Raw genomic sequence first — 14,844 nt, 5'->3', positions numbered from 1 at the left:
CATTATTTTTTTAGGTTTATAAAAAAACTTATGATTCTATAGAAATTTTCCTTCTATAACAAAATATTCGTGTATTTTTACATATAACTTAATACATAATACAAAAGTGTGGTGTAATCATAGTAGCCAACTACAACTTTTACCACACCTCTTTCTTTTTAAAACATGGGATTGCTATCAAGGTATCCATCATAAAAAAATCAAAACATAAAACATAAAAATCAAAATAAATCATTCTTTTATCTGTATAAATTATGTTCTCTAATAAAATTAATAAATTCAATGTGATGTCTTCTATTTTTCACTTGTATATTCTCACTGAAAATATATTGGTTATATCTTTTAGTCTTGACAACTATTTAACGGGCAAGATTGCTGGAATCTAGCAAAGCTCGTGGGACTTGAACTAGCTGAACTACGTGGAACTCGCCCCTGCCAAAACTTTGCCTAGCCCACTGCTGTCCAAAAAATAAAACCCAAAAAGCCACTGGGAAAACGGACAATCTTTCTCTTAATTTGATATCTAAGTGAGCAGGAGTTTTGATTTAGTAACAGGTACTATCTAGTAACATGTTTAGTCACGGCCCATATGGGTGTACGCCGTGCTGGAAATTCCAAGGTTTGCCCAAATCATTTTTCGCTCATTGTAAAGCTAAAGACTAACGATTACGTTACATCTATCCTAAGTTTACTACAAATACCTGATTCGATTCCAGTTTAGATGACTTCCAAGATAACATACCCAACCAACTCTAACCGAGGAACTGCCGCACATATTCAAGCTTCACTATCACCTAGAGAGAGACTCTGTAGATGGTGATTCTAGCAGTGATAAACAACAAGTTCAGAAAGACGTTGATGGTACCAGTAAGCTTGAGAACTTCCCAAGTATTTTTGAACATAGGACAGAATAATCGAAGCTAAAGACTTACGAATGCAAGCTGCGTCTCTAAATATCTGATCACCCGTGCAACCGATACACGACACAAGCTCTCTCACAGAGCCATTGTCATTCAAAGCATGGACAGGCTGTCCTCCGACCCAGAACCCCGGAGAGTGAACTTACTGAAGGAGGAAGAGCTGAGTGCAGTAGATAAGTATTGCAACAATACGACACCACATGCCATGGAGCAATGATCAGGCTGAATAGGTTGTGGAATGTGGGGAGATTTGAGTGAGAGGAGACTCAGAGATCCATGTCCGCTGCTGATTGATGAAGTCCACAGACAGGAATCCTGCAGCTTCTGTATCAGTCATCGTGCACATCTACGGAACCCTCTGAGTGACGTTGCCACGAGCCCCAGTGCACCGAAACTCACAGAAGCATGCAGTTTCTTCCTTTTTATTGTGTAGTTACTCGTTATTTGGAATGTGTCTAATAATAGAAATACTAAACGATATCAGTATAACACTAATTCAATTTCTGTCTATCGATTATTTTTTCAAGCGAGTAACTGAACATATCATTCTGACTGACTATTAGTTTTGCATCATCTACAACAATCAACATGGTGGCAAAAAATCAATATGGTGGAAAGTTTTAGAAAAGTGTATTGTGGTAAAACCATGATTTTTTTTTAGATAAATGTAGTTTCCTGAAAATATATTAGTTGCTCAAGGATTGTTATTATTTTTTACAAATATATCACTTATCAATTGAAAATCTTTCCAAAACCAATTAGATGTGAAGCTTCCAGAAATATAGGTTTTAATATTTTTTGGAATTCATGGTTATTGAAGGGTTGAGGATTTTTATTTCTTTCAAAAGTCTTAACACAATATTTGATAAAACACACATTTTGAATTTTGGTAGAATAATTTTAAATATATATATATATATATATATAAGAAAATGATAAAGCAATCCAAATTTTTACTAAATTTACCCACATGTTTAAACCATTTAAATCATTGTACTCTTTCAATCCCATCCCCATTCTCTTGTTTCCAACCATCACCTCCATTCCCAACATTCCTAATTCCCCTGCCCTCGTCCTTAGCAATGGTTGGGAACATGAAATGACTGGGAACATGGATGGGGGCTTCAAAGGTGCAATGATGGTTAAGATAGAGTGGTAGTATTAAAAAACTGTGATAACATGTGATGGATGGCAAATTGTGGTAACAATAGCAAAAAATATGATGACATTAGCAACTCTCTACATACATACCCAATCAATTTAGGTTTTTTCTTTATTCTTTTTCTTTTTTTTGTGCATAAATGAGAATTCCGTCTAAATGTTTCACATGATTAACATTGTGTTTTTATAAAAGGTTGGAAAAGATTACATAGATTCAGAAGAGAATGATGATTGCAAGTGGGAAGGTAGGCAGCCCTAAAATATCTTTTGGTGGTAGGAGTATGTGATCCTATTTTTCTTTTTTCTTTTTCTTTTTTATCGGAGAGAAGGTCAATTGGTTATTGCCGTGTGTGTTACTGACACTATCTGTCGGTCGGTCAGTCGGTTTATAAGTCTCTGCCCTCCTCCCTGCCTCCTTTCACCACTCGTAGAAAAAGTCTTTATCACTCTTTGCTACCTCCCTTCCATAAAGAAGAATGAAAGGGAGTAAGGTAGACGACCCATTTCTGACAACTTAAGCATGACAGCATGTATTCAGTGCGTGGAAAATGGAGAGGGAATTTTTTTGATTGATGTCAGACCTACTCGCTGGATTAACCGAAATAGGACACCGTAAATGTTGGAAATGGGAGGGTGGTCAACAATGGGTTGGCTACCTTAGTGATAAGGAAAGAGAGGAGAAAAGGAGAGGAGACTGGTTCATGGAGTACCTCCTCCTCCTCTTATTCTTATTCTTATTCTTTTTCTACTGTGCTCTATTTACTACCATGGGTGGGCTTGGCGGAGACTCATCCCCCTTCAACCTTTATTTACTTTGCTGCTGCTGCTTGGTCCCGATCCGTATGTTTCCAGGTGGTGTTGCAGTGTGGTGGTGGTGTCCTCCTCCTCCGCAACAAGAAAGGGGTCCCTTCCGTTGTTTTCCTCCAAATTGGATTAGCATTGCTATGATTATTATTATTATTATTCCCTACTACGCTATTCCACTTACCATTACACTGTAGTAGGCTCTGCTCCTCCTCCCCCACGTCTCCCTCCACCACCCCCTACTGCTGCTGCTGCTACTACTACTATTACTACTCCTTCTACTCCTACTCATACTGCAAACTAGACTCCCCTCACTACAACTACCACCACCACCACACTAGGGGCGGACTACAGGGACAAAGGGAGGGGAGGGAGGGGACCAGGGAGCGAGTGAGCGAGGGAGGCGACACCAACACTGGGAAGGGAAGGGAGAGGGGACCTTCCCTGCCTCTGCAACAGTCTCGCCTCACCGCATCGCATTGCATCTCCGAGGGATGAAGACAGGGACACAACTGACAAGGAAGGGAAGGGAAGGGAAGAGCAGAGGGGGAAGGTAGTGGTGGTTGGGGAGGAGAAGGAGAAGCCCTGCTTCTTCTGCTGCTGCTGCTGCTGCGGGGCATTGGCATTATTATTGGCTTTGTTGGGCTTTGGCTGGCTGTGAGTGACGTCTCCTCCCCCTTCCCTTCCTGGCCCAAGCCATGGCATCGTCATCTCTGCTCTCACGCCTCTCCTTCTCCTTCTCCTCTTTACCAAACTCCTCCTTCGCATCCTCCCCTTCTCGCAGCATCTCCCCCCTCCACTTCCTACCTCCTCCTATCACTTCCTCCTCTCTCAATCTCAATCTCAATCTCCTCCCTCTTCGTGCTTCCTCCTCCGACGTCGCTCTGCAATCTAACGCCGTCTTACCCAACCAGGCGCTACCTCACGCTGAGGCTACTACCACTGCGAATGCCTCCGCCTCTGCCTCTGCGGCGGACGGTGCCGCCTCCAGCTCGGTCCCCTCCGATATCTACGCTGGCATTTCTACCATTCCCATTAGTGCTTCCCTAATTGGCTCGGGCGTCGACGCTAGTGAACTCAATGGCGGTGTTTGCAGTCTCACCGACCGGCCTAATAAGAAACAGGTAACCTTCATTAGAACCAAACGAGAGGATTGAGATGACGCGCTGATTGGGGATAGACTACTGGCTTACTTTGAATTTTGTCGAACCAGTGGGAGTGGAATTGAGGGCTTTTGAAAATCTCCGGGTCACAAATTCTGTCTTCCTTTGCATAGCGTCTAAGATTTTCTATTCTCGGGGTCCTAATTATTTTTAATGTCTTTGAGTTGTTTCAATTAACCAAAAATCGCGGGAGGTTTTGGCCTCGGTTTTACATGATTCTGACCTTATCCGACAAGCCCTAAGCCCTTCAGAAGATCAGGCAATGCACTTGAATGGCAATTCTATTATCACCAGAAAAACCTTTGTTAGTATCATTAATAGACTTTGGAAGACAACAAGTGTCCGGCTGAATTGCATCCTTCCCTAAAACTTGCTCACCCAATTTTGAAGAGCTTAAGGTTGAACGAGTCTGAACTTTTCAGGTCTGTCTATTCTACTGTGACGAAACGGAAGATCTTGCACGACGCATTGCTGCTGAGACGGATTCTATCGAGCTCAAGTCTATCAGATGGGGGTATGTACGTATCCCGCTTGTGCAGGGGTTCAGGGTTTTGGAGTGGGACAGTTCAGGTCTCAATCCTGTGACGAGAAGCTGAGCTGTGTGAGTAAAAAGGGAAGAATGGAGTGTGTTGTGCGTGATTTGAGTGTATATTGCTGGATTACAATTGATCGAGTGTGATGAGGCAGGACATTTGCTGATGGGTTCCCCAACCTTTTTGTGCCTAATGCACATGGGATTCGTGGCCAACATGTGGCCTTTCTGGCATCATTTAGCTCACCTGCAGTAATTTTCGAGCAGCTCTCAATAATATATGCCTTACCGCGCATGTTTGTGTCTTCATTCACTCTGGTGTTGCCCTTTTTCCCGACTGGGACCTTGGAGCGCATGGAAGACGAGGGGGACATTGCAACTGCATTTACACTCGCAAGGATTTTGTCCAACATTCCAATTTCGAGGGGTGGGCCAACGAGTCTTGTAATTTTTGACATTCACGCTCTTCAAGTAAGTACATATTTAATGCAACATATATTTTTCTGGATGCTTCAGTCAATCATTTCTTTCCTTTGGGTATGGTTGGTAATTTCTGTGTTTGTAATCGGCCTGCCTTCCAGCCATTTTATTGATAGAACTTCAGCGTACTTTTGCTCTTACAGGATGTGCTTTTACAGCTACATTTGAGCTACATCATATTTTCTGAAAATCTCTGGTTGTGTTGGATATTGAAGTTAAGGAATTGTGGTTTTCAGGAAAGGTTTTACTTTGGTGATAATGTGCTACCATGCTTTGAGAGTGGTATTCCACTGCTTAAACATCGTCTCCACCAACTTCCGGACTCCAACAATGTAAGTGATTTATCCCCCCTTCCGTGTTACATGTTCACTTTTGTGTTGTTTTATCCATGTTTGTAAATTCCAATATACTCAAGATCAAGTTTTGCTTCAAAATTAAGTTGGTTCCATTTCAACGCCACTGTAAGACAGATTTGACGGAAGTTTTTTGTTATGGTTCCAGGTGACCATTGCATTTCCCGACGAAGGTGCATGGAAGCGATTCTACAAGCAACTGCAGCACTTCCCCATGGTATTATTGCTTCTGTATGAAACATTGATTCTTTTTCTATAAAAGTTCATATTGTATTAGAGTTCAACGATATCTGACTCAAATGTTTATATATCTTGGCGAGTTCCAGGATGGATATGACAAGAAGTGGTTAGATATGTCCAGATTATATGCACGAAGGTCAGGGATGGTAACAATCGGATAGTTAAGCTGAAAGAGGGTGACCCGACTGGACGGCATGTTGTAATTGTGGATGACTTGGTGCAGTCTGGAGGTACCTTAATTGAGTGCCAGGTCAGCGATCAACATTTTTACTCTCTAGGTTTATTAAATAAATTGGATCTTATCTTGTTTAAGATTTATGATGTGGTATGTGACTTGTCCATACTTCTGAAGCTGTCACTTTTCTATCAAACTGGCCAGTGTCTGGGAGACCTTTCATGTAACGAGTTCACAGTTCTTTAATTCTGAACTCCATCCTGAAAGATGTATTTGGTTTGTTTGCATCTTGCAGAAGCTTCTAGCAACCATGGGGGCCAACAAAGTGAGTGCTTACGTTACTCATGGAGTTTTTCCAAATAGATCATGGGAGCGATTCGTACACGATAATGGAGGTACGCTACAGAGACATTGGTTGCATCTTTTTAGGTGACTGGAAAGACTCACACGATATTATTTAGAAATTGAGCACTTAATACCATATTATAAGATGTGGTTGGGTAGGTTTAGTTCCACAGGTGGTTGAGTCGTTGTTGGAATGTGATGCAGAGGGCGCGGCTCATGGGTTTGCTCACTTCTGGTTGACTGACTCATGTGCGAGCACCGTCAAAGACGTGAGGGGCAGAGAACCTTTTGAGGTGCTAAGTCTTGCTGGTTCGATAGCTGTTGCCCTTCACATCTAGAAGAGACTTGGTAGAGGTACTTTGTCTCCCCACCACTTTGTAGGTTTCTGAATTCTGTCTTAAATGTCCATCAGTTAAAGCAGAACTCGGAAATAACTAGTTGCAGATACTTATTTGAGAAATGCATCTGGCATTGAAAATCTTGTGTCAATTGTTACAATAGCCTTCACTGCCCATTCTGAAGGACTTTGTTGTTAGGGAAGATTGGTAATAGTTTCTGATTTCTGGGTTACATGAGTAGGTGGTCAAAGGGGGGACACAGCAATTAGCAATGAATTCCAGGGAGGACTTTCATGCACTGTGCTTGAGAAAAAGGTGCAACACCTTGCTCCACTTTGTTAGGATTAATATAATGAGGTGACTTTTTGCTCTTACATCCTCGTCAGCGATCCTCTGAAGCATCTTCTGAACCCACATGAAGTTACTCGAAGGTTTAAGTATTATGTGTTATTATTTCCACAAACACTCCATTCTAGAAGTATAAAACTGACTCTAAATATTACATCCACACTGTCATGGTTGACATGATACATTTGCTTGAAAGATCTTTATATTTACGGTGCTTCAGAAATCGGTGGGATTTTTATCTTACTGTGAACTGTTTCATAACAGACATTGCTGTGAGTGCCTGGCTTTCTCTTTTCTTGGGGTTGAGAATTCTTTTACAAATCTATTCAGTAAAAACGTTCGAAATAATGTTGAGACAAAACTCACTAGAAGTCTTCATTTAGATATGTGTGCTGAAATACATGTGAGGAATGGATTTCAATATACTACATTACCTGTGATGCAGATATGCATCATTCATTAAGAAGTTTTGTACTTTTGATGAACTTAAGGACAAAAGTATCATCAATTAATCTAATGGAACGACATTTCTACCTAAATGTACCATTCCAATTTGAAGAACCTAGGTCATTGAGCCACTGAATCAAAGATTCTAGCAAAGCCTTGATGCATGTAATCTCATTTGTACTTGTTTTTCTTTTCAATTATAAAGTTTACATGTCTACTCCAGTTAAAAATTAATAATTATAATAATAGCAATCGAAAGTGTCCTCAATCATTGTCATAACAAACACACATTCATTGAAAACATTCACAAATTTTTCAATTTTTTATCAGAAATATAAAACTTATGTCTGAGAAAACCTTGGATTTATTTTCTTGCTTGTTTGATCTTTGAAAAAAAAAAAAAAAAAAAAAAACAACAACAACAACAACAACAACAACAAAAACAACATGTGTCCTGACAAAACTTATACAATTTGTGTCCAATAGAATACTGAGATAAATTGACCACTAATGACTTCATAAACTTTTGTGTAATCTTATGTTTTTTAACTTTTTTTTTTTTGTAAGTTTATTTATGTATTTATTTAACCTTCAAGACTCATTAAATATGTCACATGGTCATAAAACTTCTATGGTAGCAACTGTAAATACAGTTAAAATTGATCTCATTTTCAATTTTTGCAAAACCTCAATTGATTACCAAATTAAATAAACAGGAATATTAACGTCCATCTTTTTGTTTGGTTTTTCTTGATAGAGAACATATTACTCATATTCTAACGAATTCTAAAGCTTCATAGTATTTTACATGCTTCACTTTTTTTTTAAAGTTCAGGTTCGTGGAAAAATTAAATTATAAAATTTTAAGGTAAATTGTCGCATTCAATATAAGAAAAACGTTACTATAATCAGAATTGTAAAATCATTTTCAAAAATTATTAAGTGTTTCTGCTCTTCTTATCTGTATTAAAGGTAAATCTTATATCTTCTAATTTATATCAAACAAATATCCTTTTTATTGTCCTCATGAAACTTATCATAATATTTTTTTTTAATAATAAAAACAACAATACAATATGCAATAAACACCTATTCTGTTGTATTGAATTCGGTCTGATTATTGAAAAAATTTCATTCATATTCATACATTGGTTTTTTAAATGATGGCTATATATATTTCATTTTGTTTTGTACTTTTTCCTTTGTTCTTATAAAGTAGGAGAGTATGTTGTGGAGTTTCAAAATAATTTTTTAAATGTTTAATATGATTTATAGAAATATGTTTGATTGTTTGGAGATCCAGAGGTGGTATAGGATGTCTCTACAACATGTCTTCTTGTACATATAATCATTCACTCTTTTTTGTGTGTATGTGCATATATTTAAATTTTATATATTTAATTAAATTAGAACATGTTGATGATTCTAAATTTTTAATTATGTGTTCTAAAGATATCTAAGTGCAATTCACTGAAAATCCTATTTTTCAACACTTTATTACAAGTTTTATTCATTTATCTATTCTTTACTTCAGAGTGGCTCCGTATGAATTATTCAGAATTGGAATCAAACAGATTTACCATCATCAATACCATCTATTTATTCATATTTTACAAAACATGTATCCCCATCACAAGTTGCAATTGTCAAGTACCAAAATCAAGAATTGATAATAATGTTTAAAAACATAGCATTCATCAGATGCTTGCATTAAGAAATTCACTACACATAATGTTAAATCTTAAAAACACATGCATGCATCGAAAATATTAATACTGAGACTGCCTTCCATGCTTCGATCCAATTCTTTTTTACGTGTGTTGTTTTATAATTGATACTTTAGCTTTTAGTTGTTTTTTAATTCAACTCTTCGTTTACTTGATATTGATTATTGGTTAAGGAATGTATATATATATATATATATATATATAATTTATAAAAATAGAATATACACTATGATCCAATTCCTTTCAGCATTAATATATTTAGTTTCCACTTTCTTTCCTTTTTCTTCATCTTATCGAATCATTTATTCATCCATTTTGTTAGCACAAAAAGAAATGTTTGTAAATGGGATTATTCTTCCCCATGTGATTAAAGTTGCACAATTGCTAGTTTACAACATCCCATATGATCCTCCTTGATTTGTAAGGAGCCCATTTCCATCTTTTGAAGTACCCTGCTTGAAATAATGCAATGCATGCTCCCAAAATCCATTTTGCTCCAATCTGTTTTGTTACGTATCTTTGTGAAATTAAACCCTTTGTCAACATGGACTTTGTATCTTAAACATGTTTTGCTTTAAAAATAACTCAAAGAAAAAGAAAAGAAAAAAAAGGCACATGAAATTCTTTGTTACACTCATAGAAAACAAGGCACGTGCAATTGAAGGAAGAATGAATGATGCATTTGTATTATACACAAATAAATAAATATGTGTATATGTATAGGAAAAGAGAGAGAGCGAGAGAGGAGAATACATACCAATTTGCGTTCATCAGCTTCAGGTTCAGCAGCCCATGAAAGGTATGTGACAACATCTTTTGCAATCTGAAAAAAACATGTCCCACATTTTCATTTCTTTCATTTCATTTCATTTCATTTATCCCCACTGCACAGGTTCCCTCTCTCTCACTGTCATTTTGAAAACTCACCACATAGAAATATTACTTGTTTCCACATGCTGACATTATTTCTATGATTGCATGTATATGAATCCCAAAACCCACATACTTATTAACAAGTTATTTGTTAATTCAAAGAGAGAGAGAGAGAGAGAGAGAGTGAGAGCAAATAGTGTTGAAGGAGCTGAGAGAAGAATTTTGAGATGTGGATGTAGGGGAGAGCATATATATATACATATATATTTTATTTTATTTTTATTTATTGATTTATGAATACTTGAGAGGCTGAGGCAGGAGTTCCATCATCATATTCCACTTGTCCATCATTTATGACTTTTGGCATTGCAATGGCACCTCCAATAAAATACGGATTATAGTGTAAACCTTGCCTCACCTGATCCATTGTACCAATCCATTCTTAATTCATGATTGTATGTAAGAATATATACATCTATATATATATATATATATATATGACTAGTAGAATAGCATGAGTGGGATTCTTGATAACATTGAACATCAAGATCCCTTTTGCTCCATATAGAATGGCATCAATTGAATTTTTCAAATCTATGAACGTTTTTAAGCAATGCTGAATTTTAATTAGAAGAATATCAAATGGATTTATTATTTCTATAAAAATAAATAAATGAGTACTTTTCTCATCTATGCTGCAGCAACCCATTCAGAGTAGATAATTTTCAAATCAATCAACAAAAATGATAGAATAATATTACAGAGGAAATTTACAAAAAAATTGATCAATTTTTTTATTTTTTTAATCTCAATAAATATAAGAATAATCCTTGAAAATCTGTAGGTCCTTTTTGTTGAAAAATTTCACATAAATTTAGACATTTTAATAAATATTTTGAAGCTTTTAACATATCGAACATTTTTATAGCATTGAGAAAATTATTTTTCAAATCTAGATTACCACTGATTCAAATGTTTCTGTGACAGTTCTTATCAGTACGATTATTATTATTATTAGTTTAATGACCACCTCCTCTAGTTATTGTACTAAAAAGAAGTTATCTACACAATGACGTTTGAACACTATTTTACAAAAATCATATCTATTCTTTTTAATGAACCAAATACACTACTGCATTATTAGCCATTATGAAAATGAACTAGTAATAGCATTATTCATTATGAATATGTAATATTAAAGTGCCACAAAATGTTAATGACAAAATTCAAGGGTCTTATAGATACGCTGAGAGATCTCATCTGAAAACTATTACACGGCTTTTTAGTCCCAAAAAAATCACGAAATACATACCGAGATCCCTGCAGGAGCATCACGATATCCCATCAACAAAGAAAATATGTAATTTTGTCCATTGTGTCGTGCCTATCATTTATAACAGGTAAAACGAGGATACAGTTATTGAGATTGTCTTCTCTCTTAAAATTTAATTGCTTTGTAAAATTATGTTGTAGATATAGACTCCTTTGAACCAAAACAACTCTTTCGAGATATGGTTGTTAACTACTTGACATAAGGTTGAAAGTAGCGCTACAGCGGATACAAATAAAATACTGGTGTAGACTCGTGAATACTGTGGTCTTAAAATGCCCAAGTTTTAAATTTGATTTGGACTAATTTCTGGACTCAAGCTGGTTTATGTTTACAATCTTTGATCAAGAGAATGTAAGTTAGATATGAAATTAAACTACAGAAAAGAAAAGAAAATGCGATTATTAACAAACCATTCTTTCTGACCTTACAGATGAGGCTCAAATCAGGAGGATAAGCTCCGCCATTAGCGGCTCGGGCAGCCTGTTCATTGGCATATGGTGCTTGGAGATGATCGGAAGGCTTGCCAGGTCGCATAAACATCTCGCCAGCATCATTTGGTCCATCTTCCACCTGCCACACTTATTCCACCGCACTTCAAGACATTTTATAGACATCAAATTGTTTGTATGTTACATGTCATTGAGAAACCATTCCTTAATTGCGTGAGATCGATGATTGTAAGTCGCAGTTTGCTGTCAGTACCTCAATTTCTGAAGCTAGTGCTTTCACCTCAGCCTCCGTGTAAGCCACTCCAATAAGGTCACGATAGGTCACAAGTGACATGGCATGACATGCGGCACAAACCTCCTTATACACCTGATGGCCTCGCCGAATCCTGACCATCGAGTTTAGCAGGAAAGACGTCACAATCGGAAGAAAACCAATGCAACACAATCATTCTGGCTCCTCGGCTTAGCAAGCCTTCGACGAAGCGCTTTCCTCACTTACTAATATGATCGCTTGCACAATACAAAACCTGCTGATCCTTCTAATGCAACCTATACAGAGGAAGGAGACTAACGATGCATGATCGTAGCTGCTGAACCAGCCACTATGAGACCATGGATACGAAGGTGCTTGCAAACCATGCTCAGCCTCGTCTGCGTGGGCAAAGCCAGCCAACCCTAGCATACCCATTGCGCCAGCGCCGACGAGGGCCGCAATGTTTGACAATGTGCTCCTCTGGTCTTGACTCTGAGAGCTTCTTTTTGGAAGTGAGTTCTCGGTCATCCAACGGCCGTTCTGAATATTTAAATGATTCCATGTTAGAACTGAGAGGAAGTTGAAAGTGAGTGTGCCAAGGTTTGTGTGCAGTTTGATAGCCTGTCAGTATGAGAGCTGTAATTGGGACAAGGTACTGAAACAGTTTTAGCAACGTGAGAGCCTCTACGCACTACGAAACCATGAGCACAAGGACGTGATTACTCTCTGTCAGTTGCTTTGAAAGAAAGCATGAAAAAGAAGTTTTTGGGTATAACACTTGAACCTTAACCCACACAAGTCGTGTAGTGTGTCCAGTGCCCACTGCTGCTTAATGTTATGAAGCTGTTCTTTGTTAACCAGTCCAATTACTCTACTATGTCCCGCAATCTAAGTTGGTGAATAAGCCAAGAACATTGAAAGCATGAAAGCAGCCTCAGCCTGTGTGGGCATATAAATTGTAGGCTTTCTTTGCATATGCGGGGGGACATTGCTTGTTCATGTTCTCCTTGCATGTTCTGAGATCTATCTTGAAGTATGTCAATCGCATCGGAGAGTAAAGGATTAAAATCCAGAAAGGACTTTAAATTTTGGTTCAAGTGTGCAATGGAACAATCAGCAAGACCTTTCCTCACCTGTGAACAAAGCGTGACATTCCTTTTCTCGTTCTGAATCCCAAACCTTCTTGCAAGAAGCAGTTCACACCAGGACCTGGGCCCGCTAAGCAATGCCCTCCCTCCAGCCATTTCTAAACCTCAAATAAAGCTATCCTTCCGTCGCCCTGGAATGATGTGCGAAACGTATAATCAATCAACTCGTTTCCCTTGTAGCCATCGATGCCATCGCTCTTGGCGTGAGAGAAGCGAGCACATAAGTGTTCTTCATGAAGCAGTGGCGATAAATCTTTCTCTGAAACTGACTTTCCCTCCCCGTCTTGTGTATATTCAAGTCCAGTTGCAAGGCATCAAGCTCTGATAATATCAGCCTAAACGCACAACACACTGTTACCGGGGGATGAGCACGCAATGGCAGAGTACAAATTAGGGCTGCAAAGCAGCACCAGGAGAAGATGGAGAGACAGCAACAACACAGCATTGTAATAGAGAGATGATGTCACGGCCACGGCCATAGGTCTGTCTTCCAGCCCCCCTGAACCTGCGTTCCCATCCATTGCTGCTTCATCTCATTCTAGTATAATCCATCCATAAAATGAGATTGTGGATGAATGGTATCATTCATTTATTATATGTATGAATGAATGACGGATGAATGTTTCATTCATATTTTCTCTGTTAATTTCTGGTGAACTCCGTTGGAGTGGAGGCTTCTTCTTTTTCTTTTTCTTTTGCTTGTTCATCTTCTTGTCAAGTGCTCTCCCCTCCTCCCATTTGCCCCATTTTGCCCTAATTGGTTTCCAATCCTTTGTTGTGAACTGTTACCAAATTAAGCCATTTCTTCCTCCATCTTCATTGAACCATTGAATTTGAGTTTTTGGGCCGTATTTTATTATGTGACTAGAAAAAAGTAGTATTTTTAGTTGGTGGGTGGTTAGCATTTTCTTTTTTCAGTATTTGGTTACTTATACAAGATTGAAAGAAAATACTTTCTAGCCAATAAAATAATTTTGAAAAATAAATTTAAGTAGCGTCTAAATATATACAAATATTCAAAAAGTAAAACCATGTGCTTATAAATGATAAAAGAATTTTAAGCTTTACATTCAAAGACTATGAAAACAATGAAGTACAAAAATGGTTGGTTACATTGTAAAATAATACAGTGAATAAATTTGATATATCAAGATAAAAGAAGAATTGGAAGTTTGAAGTTGAATGAAACCCACAAGGAAAAATGAAAAAACTAAATACGATCTTGGACTTTTATTGTCATTATTATTATTATTATTATTTTATAAATCTATTGCATATGCAAAGGTTTAAAAAAAAAGTTGTCGATACATCTAATGACTTTCTAAATAAGAAATTGCTATGTTCTCTGACAATGCTTATTATCCAAGCTCCCAGTAAAGGTTTTCTGCAAAAAAAAAAAAAACTGAGGAAGATCTCTTAACTAAGCTTCAAGAACAAATTTATAAAAAAATTAAAAATTAGTTCTGAAAAATATATGTAATGGTATTTAAGTTTTTATGGATAAATTCAAACTAAATCTGGTTTTAACTATTGTTAAATAAATCCAGAAATGGTGTAAAGTTGTTGTTATAGACAGTGTTTTCTTTTTTGTTATTATTAGGTTAGAGGTGGTTGAGTTATTTTCTAAGTTACAAATAGTTCTTTATAAATATATGAACATTACTTATAATAACTATTTAATTTGACATCTGTAAAAGTGTCTTTAAACCTGATTTCAAAGCTCCTTACAAGTGAAGAATTTGTTTATTGAAATTG

General features: G+C 37.1%; 2 protein-coding genes across 5 annotated transcripts; one reads left to right on the top strand and one right to left on the bottom strand.

Moving 5' to 3' along the window:
- Positions 1-3,236: 3,236 nt before the first annotated feature.
- Positions 3,237-6,885, top strand: LOC112289133 (ribose-phosphate pyrophosphokinase 4). 2 transcript variants are annotated; one of them, XM_024534094.2, is made up of 9 exons: positions 3,237-4,009; positions 4,471-4,562; positions 4,736-5,051; positions 5,297-5,392; positions 5,562-5,630; positions 5,775-5,903; positions 6,124-6,223; positions 6,378-6,527; positions 6,753-6,885. In XM_024534094.2, the coding sequence occupies exons 1-8, from the start codon at positions 3,584-3,586 to the stop codon at positions 6,509-6,511; spliced, it is 1,362 nt and encodes a 453-aa protein (XP_024389862.1). In that variant the 5' UTR covers positions 3,237-3,583; the 3' UTR covers positions 6,512-6,527; positions 6,753-6,885. The 2 variants fall into 2 exon arrangements, with proteins under 2 accessions (XP_024389862.1, XP_090110442.1); XM_090254316.1 differs by having other exon boundaries at positions 6,378-6,885.
- A 2,405-nt stretch (positions 6,886-9,290) lies between these two features.
- Positions 9,291-13,513, bottom strand: LOC112288288 (cytochrome c1-2, heme protein, mitochondrial). 3 transcript variants are annotated; one of them, XM_024532328.3, is made up of 8 exons: positions 13,075-13,513; positions 12,261-12,481; positions 11,942-12,074; positions 11,663-11,809; positions 11,219-11,290; positions 10,208-10,324; positions 9,791-9,856; positions 9,291-9,534 (listed from the first exon to the last, which is right to left on the bottom strand). In XM_024532328.3, the coding sequence occupies exons 1-8, from the start codon at positions 13,183-13,185 to the stop codon at positions 9,418-9,420; spliced, it is 984 nt and encodes a 327-aa protein (XP_024388096.1). In that variant the 5' UTR covers positions 13,186-13,513; the 3' UTR covers positions 9,291-9,417. The 3 variants fall into 3 exon arrangements, with proteins under 3 accessions (XP_024388096.1, XP_024388097.1, XP_024388099.1); XM_024532329.3 differs by lacking the exon at positions 11,219-11,290; XM_024532331.3 differs by lacking the exons at positions 10,208-10,324; positions 11,219-11,290.
- Between the last annotated feature and the right edge of the window lie 1,331 nt (positions 13,514-14,844).

The sequence above is a fragment of the Physcomitrium patens genome, chromosome 11, assembly GCF_059467195.1.
Source record: "Physcomitrium patens ecotype Gransden chromosome 11, ASM5946719v1, whole genome shotgun sequence".
Taxonomy (NCBI): domain Eukaryota; kingdom Viridiplantae; phylum Streptophyta; class Bryopsida; order Funariales; family Funariaceae; genus Physcomitrium; species Physcomitrium patens.
The sequence above is the reverse complement of the archived record's forward strand: the minus strand, read 5'-3'. Positions and strand labels throughout refer to the sequence as shown.